This window comes from Lactuca virosa, chromosome 2 (genome assembly GCF_052849685.1).
Source record: "Lactuca virosa cultivar CGN04683 chromosome 2, Lactuca_virosa_CGN04683_v6, whole genome shotgun sequence".
NCBI classification, from domain to species: Eukaryota; Viridiplantae; Streptophyta; class Magnoliopsida; order Asterales; family Asteraceae; genus Lactuca; species Lactuca virosa.
Window position 1 is genome coordinate 74,742,947 of NC_136427.1, and position 8,400 is coordinate 74,751,346.

General features: G+C 30.5%; 1 protein-coding gene across 1 annotated transcript; it reads right to left on the minus strand.

Annotated features, from left to right (window-relative positions):
• Positions 1 to 264: 264 nt before the first annotated feature.
• On the minus strand, positions 265 to 8,199 carry LOC145159183 (uncharacterized). Its single transcript, XM_079078118.1, has 17 exons — positions 7,955 to 8,199; positions 7,321 to 7,524; positions 6,949 to 7,187; positions 6,748 to 6,839; positions 6,477 to 6,625; positions 6,261 to 6,376; positions 5,943 to 6,119; positions 5,771 to 5,830; positions 4,393 to 5,108; positions 4,202 to 4,280; positions 3,422 to 3,726; positions 2,977 to 3,321; positions 2,845 to 2,899; positions 1,638 to 1,858; positions 1,436 to 1,538; positions 613 to 693; positions 265 to 413 (listed from the first exon to the last, which is right to left on the minus strand). The coding sequence occupies exons 1-17, from the start codon at positions 8,097 to 8,099 to the stop codon at positions 324 to 326; spliced, it is 3,177 nt and encodes a 1,058-aa protein (XP_078934244.1). The 5' UTR covers positions 8,100 to 8,199; the 3' UTR covers positions 265 to 323.
• Positions 8,200 to 8,400: the final 201 nt, after the last annotated feature.

The following is an 8,400-nucleotide window of genomic DNA, read 5'->3' on the forward strand; positions in this document are numbered from 1 at the left end:
TCTGTAGTTGTTAAACAAAACATCATACTAGTTTGACTCTTTAAAAAGTTAAATTCATCATTTTATCAATTTAATCATTAAACTATAACTTCTTATTATTATTACACCAACAGTTTCTTAACCAAATCAATAGTTCAGTGATAATGGTGAAACTACGTTGTATTTTTTCTTCTGTATCTGTAAAAGGTAATTAAACATTATTTTGGAAGAAACAATTTTTGTATATTTTGGGAAAGAAAGTATTTACTGATGCATTTCTACGAGGAAAGGAAAGATAGATTAAAAATTTATTATTAAAAAAAATGCATCAAACTCAAAACAAACTATGAATCCAATAAATGAGGATTTGAGGGCATTGCATTTGTGTACTTTGTGCAGTCGTAAGGCCCAATCTGATTAGCTTTATTTTTCACCTGAAAATCCATTTAAAAAAGAACACATCATATATATATATATATATATATATATATATATATATATATATATATATATATATATATATATATATACAGTATAGTAGAAGCCAACTTTTATTGCTAGGTTTATATATAAATAAATTTATTATATATTTTTTTTAAGAAAAAAATAATATTTAGGATTATGGAGTCATACCGGAGACCATGGATTTCGTTCAGGAATAGATTTATCTGGAGGCGAATGCTGTACAGCCCCACACTTCATGGTAAGGATTTCCTGTATAAATTATGCATATCATTTTTATTTTTATAAAATGGATCTTTATAAAATATAAACATACTGTTATACTTTATAACCATTTATACAAGTTATAAAATCATCTACAATGTTAAATTATCATGTATTCATCAGGGTATCAAAGAGAAACATTTCCGGTCTTTCTCTTTATAAAAAGAACATGATTAAAAAGAAAGGAAACAAGTTATTATTTCTAAACGTTTGTGTTTGTATTAACTTATTAAATCTGTGAAGAAATATTATGTAATTATGTTTAGTTTAAATTATTAGTGATATTTGCTAATCAATTTTGAGTTCAACATTTGTATTTAAGCTTCTTAGATATTATGGGTTTATCTTAAATTATCAATGATATTGTGATCAAGTATTATATACAGTTTTGTTAGGATTAAAATATCATTTTGGATTTGAAGAAATTCAATTTTTTTAGTTTTGTAATTTACAATTTCAGTTTATGACAGTTCTCAGAAAAAACAGTCAAAATATTTGGCATTGCTTCTAGACAAAAGGGTAAAATGGTCATTTATCCATTCAGCAGTTAAACCATAAGGCACTTAATGGGGGAGAGGGATATATATATATATATATATATATATATATATATATATATATATATATATATATATATTACAATTTCAGTTTTTTAACAGTTCTCAGAAAAAAAAAACAGTCAATTATATTTGGCATTGATTCTAGACAAAAGGGTAAAATGGTCATTTACCTCTCCAGCAGCTTCAATAGCTGCTAACCATTCATCAGAGAAGGGTACAGCATCTACAACTAAAGACTTATTATCTTGCCTCTTGATGTTATTTGACTTCTTCCTGAAAACCACAAACCAATAATCAAAATCAAAAATCAAAAATCAAAAATAAAAAAATAAAAACAGAAAATAAACCTACAAGTTGCTCAAAGAAACTTACATCAACACTGTTGCTTCTTTGTTATTTTCTTCTTGAAGAGCATTTGGATTCGCATTTTTTTCTAGAGAAATATGATCATTAACCTCAGTTGTGTGTAGACCTGAGCTTTCTTCAGGCACAATGAAATTACCAGAGTGCCCTTCATGGAACTGAGAATTAACCTTACAAGAATTAGATTGTTTGGCATCAGATTGTTCCCTTTTTGATGTTTGAATAAGATCCTGCATAAGTAAATAGGGATTAATTATCATTTGAAGTAAGGTGTTGTTTCTTTTAAACTTAAGAAACTTAAATAATCGATATAAAAATTAATGCACGTGGATATAATAGAAGGTTGTTTCGTTTTTACAATATTACCCTTCTTTATTTTTAAAAGTTTCAATACAACCTCCTACAATTTCATGTTTAAAAACCTGACAATTTTTTTTTTGACTTACTTTAGAATTTGGAATAACGGGACATTTTTGCAGATTTCCCTTATATATTTTATTTTTTAGTTTTTAACTATGTTGTAGATAATTATAATTATATTTAAAAATTAATTGCAATAATATTAAATAAACAACTATTTGTGATTTTATTATATGATAGTTTTGAAATAAAATTCATTTGTTATTCACCATTAGTTTTTAACAAAAGGGTAAAATAGTCATTTATTGTATTCAAGGAAAGTTCATTCAGACTAAAAAAGAAACAGATTTTGTGTATACAACACCTATTTCATACAGCAATCATTTATCTATTCAGCAATTAATCCATAAAGTACTTAACAAAAAAAAAAAAAAAAAAAAAAAAAAAAAAAAAACAGGCTGGAAAAAGTATGATGTAGTCACTAAAACTAGATAATGCTTTTGAACTGAAGCTATAGATTCTTTAATAGGGTTTTCAATATATGATAATGTAGGAAAAGGTGAATATTATATAAAGTCATTTTTTGAGATGTCTTTAACATATTGAATTTGTGATCAAATATTATGTTCAGTAAAAATTATAAATGATATTGTGATTAATAATTATGTTCGGTTTAAGCTATTTATCATGCCATGATAAAATAGAATTCCATTTTTATCATTATTCAGTCTAAAAAGAAACAATTTTTTTCATACATCACTTACTCCAATAAATAAATAAATAAATAAACTATTTTTTTTTCATTTAGCAGTTAATGGAAACTAAAAAAATAAGTAAGTCAAAGTGATTATATTACCTCTTGATGTATGACCAAAGACTTATCTTGCTTCTTGTTGTTATTTGACCTCTTCCTGAAACCAACAAATTAAGAATCAAAGTCAAAAAGTGAGAAAATAAATAAATTTACAAGTTGCTTAAAGCTACTTACATCAATATTGTTGCATCTTTGTTCTTTTTAAGGTTGCTCCCATTATCCAATTCATGGTGAACTTGAGCTTCTTCAACTTCTTCCCCAAAGCTTATCTTTGAGTTCTCTAAGTCACATCCATGAATAATAATACCTTGTTTTATATTCCCAATATTTATCCCTATTTTGTGATGCATTTCATTTTCTTTTTCCAAAATTTCTACTTTCATAAGCATATCACTTGAATAGTTTGAGCTAGTATCAGTATTACATCTAGCATCATCTTCCATAGGTAAAGAACTTTCATCAACTACTTTAGCAGCATCATCTTTTTTATCTTGCTTCTTGATGCTATTTGACTTCTTCCTGACAACCACAAACCAAGAATCAAATTCAAAAACTGAAAAAAAAAAATAATAATAATAATAAAAATAAAAAAATCTATAAGTTGCTCAAACATACTTACATCAACACTGTTGCTTCTTTGTTATTTTCTTCTTGAAGAACATTTGGATTCACAGTTTTTTCTTGAGAAATATGATCATTAACCTCAGTTGTGTGTAAACCTGAGCTTTCTTCAGGCATAACGAAATTACCATAATGCCCTTCATGGAACTGAGAATTCATCAAAGCAGAAATGCAAGGAGTTGTGGCTCCAACATCATCTTCTTTTTTTCCAATTTCACCCCTCTGGGACTCCACATGATTAACCTTACAAGAATTAGATTTTTTGGTATCAGATTGTTCCCTTTTTGATGTTTCAACAAGATCCTGCATAAGTAAATAGTGCATTAGTTATCATTTGAAGCAAGGTGTTGTTTCTTTTAAGAGTAAATTACACGAATGGTCCCTATGGTTTGGGGTAATTGCGCGTTTGGTCCCTAACTTATTTTTTTAACTCGGGAGGTCCCTACTATTTGTTTTTGTTACGCGCTTGGTCCCTGTCTAAGACAAAAAAGACTATTTTGCCCTTGACTTTTTAATGTATTTAAATAAACACACACTCAACTCCACTTCCACCACACCTTACCTTACCTTACCTACCCTACCTTATTTAAAAAAATTAAAAAATCAAGGGCAAAATAGTCTTTTTAGGTAAGATAGGGACCAAACGCACAACCAAAACAAACTGTAGGGACCTTCCGAGTTAAAAAAATAATTTAGGGACCAAACATGCAAATTACCCCAGACCATAGGGACCATTCGTGTAATTTACTCTTTACTCTATTTGGTGAAGTTATATTACCTCATCAACAGCTTCAATAGCATTTGTTGGATGCTTGATTGAAGAGTTATCTTTCCTCTTGATGTTATTTAACCTCTTCCTAATAACAACAAATCAAGATTGAAGTTTAACAATTTTTCCTCTAAATTAGGGATGAGTTATCAAGATTATAAAGTATAAACAAGTCAAAAACTGGGCTTAAAGCTACTTACTTCAACATTGTTGGACTTTTTGTTTCTTGAAGCACTTTCACTTCAGTTTCAAATTCTTCCCCAAAGCTTATCTTTGACACCTCAGCTTGTACCCTATCTGTAGTTGTTAACATGCTCTCAATAATTATCCCCATTTCTTGATGCTTCTGATTTTCATTATTGTTTTTAAATTCATCTTCAATTGTTACTGGTATTATATCCAAACTCTGTGGATAAGTACTTGAATAAGTTGAGCCACTTTCTTCTACCAAAAGATGATCATTAATCTCAGTTGCAATTTCACATGGGCCCACTTCAACCATAGTCAAAAGATTATGTTCTTGATGCTGAATGGATTGTTCAGATGTAGACACTGAAGTGGAGATATGATCATCTTTTGTTTCAAGAATAAAAGGAACTCTTTCATCATTTTCAGACAATTGAATGCTGGCATTCATGCCTTCTCTATTCTCCTCATTACCCTTCAATGCAATCTGCTCAATTCCCATTTTGCCCTTGTGTTCAAGGATTCTTTTCTCTTGCTCAATGACCTTATGTGAGTCAACATCAGAAGCACTAATACACTCGTATTGCATTTTTCTCACTATATCTTGATATACATTTGAATTTAAAACCCCTTTGTTCACCATGTAATTGGATGATGGACTACCACAAGGGGTAGTATGAGAATTTAATACAGAACATTGTCCACTCAGTGTTTTTGGTGTAGCTGTTGTCTGAATCACACATAAGAGAAACAAATGATTTTAAGGTTGTGTTTGGTGAGCTACAGCTAGCTTATTTTTCGAGCTTTTTTAAGTTGTCATGTTTGGCAAGCCAAAAAGTAGCTTATAAAAAGCTACTTAGACTAGCTTTTTAAGAGCTTTTTTAAAATTTTTCCAAATATACCCCTTAATTAATTATAGAAACACATTCTTTTAAATGCCTTTTTATGTCTTTTTATATCTTTCATCTAGCTTTTCAGTTAGTTTTACCAAACGTCATTTTTTATCAACTGAATTTTCAGCTATCAGCTAGTTTTTTATTTATCAGCTATCAGCTAGTTTTTCAGCTAAAAAGCTACTTAGACTAGCTTTTTAGGAGCTTTTTAAAAACTTTCCAAATATACCCCTTAATTAATTATAGAAACACATTCTTTTAAATGCCTTTTTATGTTTTTTTTATATCTTTCATCTAGCTTTTCAGCTAGTCTTACCAAATGTCATTTTTTATCAGCTAGATTTTCAGCTTTCAGCTAGCTTTTTATTTAACAGCTAGCTTTTCAGCTAACAGTTAGCTTTTCAGCAAGTACGCCAAACATAGCCTAAATAAAATGACTTATGGATATTTTTACATCTTCATAATCGAAATATTAAAAAAAAAAAAAAAGGAAAATTACCTGATCAAAGAATCGGAGTGAAGGTGAAGGCAATCTTAATCCTGAAGGCAATGAGTTGTTCTGTAGTAATTTAAAGTCCAAATTACTTCATTTCACGAATTTCATAAATAGCATTAAGAAGTAAGAACTAGAAATTTGAGAAGTAATACTAAAACATTGGAAAGACTAGAACCTTTACTGAAGTTGTTGGAGTATATTGAGGTAGAGTTTTAGCTGGAAGAGGGGTAGATTCGTCATGAATTTCACCTGAATGCAATCTATCTGGAACCATTTCTAACCCACTATTAGCTTTGTCAACATGTACAAACTGCGATTTGGTTGAAGAAGTTGCTTTAGAAGATGAGTGTGTCTACACAAATTAAAAGGATCATGTTACAACACTTAGTTACTTACAGATTCAAACTTCAATGGAGTCATACTTCCAAAATATTGTGTTTTTATATAGTTACTTCTGAAAGGGTAAAGGTGGAAAGAGCATCTATTTTCTTACCAAAAAATTTACAGTCTTTTGAGCTAGCTCTTTAGAATGGGAGTTGTCTAATCCTGTTTTTGCTTTAAAGTCTTTTAAGGAGCTTTTCAACCCAACATTCTTCTGAGCATTTATAGCTGCAGGAAGAAAAAGAGAAAAGAAAAACAAATTCAGACAAACAATTAATTAGTATTAGAACATATATAAAAATGTGCTCCAGAATTCATTAACACTTACGTGGTTTAGGAATCAGATTATGCCTCAATTGGCTTGTTGTTATAGAACCCTTTGTAGAAGAGCAAGATCCGAGTTTTGACATGGGTAGTTTAGGAAGCTTGGATTCCTTTTTTGTTGTTCTCAAAATGTTTGAATTTGGCCTTTTCAAAGTACAAGCGTTAAGGCTCACAACCATGAATAGGTCAAATGTATCCCAAAGGTCAAAGGTCAAACCAATTTAATTTGTTATTGAAAGTGAAAGTCTTATCTTGCTGAAACACAAAAAGGATATGATGATACAGGTGAAGGGGCTGAACAGACACCAACTTTGGACCTTGTTCTATTTGAATTTGAATGATCAGTTAAGAGAACTTTGTGTGTAATCTGCAAACATCATATTTTTTGAAAATGAGAAACAACTCATCTAAGCTAGATACAAAGAGGATAATAGTTTCAAGAAAGACTCTTAACAAGGAAAAACAACTCAACATACTTTATGATGAGGTAAAGAATCATGATTTCCCACTTTGTTTCCCTTTGATGTGCGACTCTTGTTATGTAACTCTTTAAGTAGAGCTTCTTTAGAGGTCTCCATATGATTGGGTTCATTTCTACATCTGCTACCTGAAGGAAATGAGCTATTTCCCTCTTCACTTATAGTAGGCAATCCCCTTCCACATGTGTAAGCATTGATACCAGTAATCATGTTCAATTCACGAGGATCAAGAATGCCTATGATATGAAGAGAGTGTTTATTACTCATTTACTCATAATCTCATATCATTCATCAAAAGCATAAGAATGAGGAATCCAAAAACATAATCTAGTTTTGAAATTTAATACCAAAAAAGGGAAATAGGACAACCTTCATCAGTAAAGAAAGCTCTATCCCATGCTAAGCTTTTCCGCAAATTGCATTCTGCTCCCTTCTTTCTCCTCTTCATTTGGATAGGTCCCATACCTAATTTTGGCATTTCTAAATTGTTTGAGTTTATATTCTCTTTATTGTTGCTAGCTTCAGAAGATGAAGTGCTAGGTTTCTCTGTATGAACACCATCTTTCAGACTTTCTGCAATGCGAATGAACATCATTATTTAACTGTCGTTTTGTGTCCATGACCAGATAAAAAGATAAAACTTAGCCGACGAGTATAGTTGTGACTAACTGACAACATGGTATTTACTTATTTTAAAGAACAAATTGTATCGAAAAAAAAAAAAATCAGTAATAATACTAAGCATAACAGCTGGGAATTCTGGAATGCCCAAATCATCGATTTAACTTGCATATCGTAAAACAGGATCAGGATCAGACCAAACTTAACTAACCAAACAAACCCAATGACTTAAACCCCATAAACGAACCTGGAAGGGGAAAATGTGAACCGAAAGGGAGTCATATTTGAGACAATGTAAAGCATCATTAAACATCGTTTCAAGCAATGTAGATGAAATTTTACTTCTATTGCACAAAATTTTAAAAATCTGGTAGATACTTACTGGTGCGTGAAGGTGGAAGTGCGAGAGGCGAGCAATTAAAGTAATTGAATGATGATTTCGAAGGTGTTTGCTTGGGATCTGGAAACGGTTGGATAAGAGAATCGTCTTCTTCAGTCAGTTCCATCAATGGAAGATCCGATTCCATGTCTCGGAGCCCTAAATGTGTGTGATTAAAAGCTATTTTCAAAAGATTATGCAAGCGCGAAAGCGAGAGAGATGTTCAGATCGGGCATTGGGGTAACGAGTTGGCTTATTACTAGCAAGTAGCACCTGCCGAGGTGCGTAAACAATTTAAAATATTCCTGTTGACTATTATTAAATTAAATAATTACTACTTTAATCCAAAAGTTAACAACAATGTAACAAATAATAGTATATTTTTATAGGATAATATAATATATTTTTTGATTTGTACACATTTGGTCACTGAGTTTTTTTTGTCCACA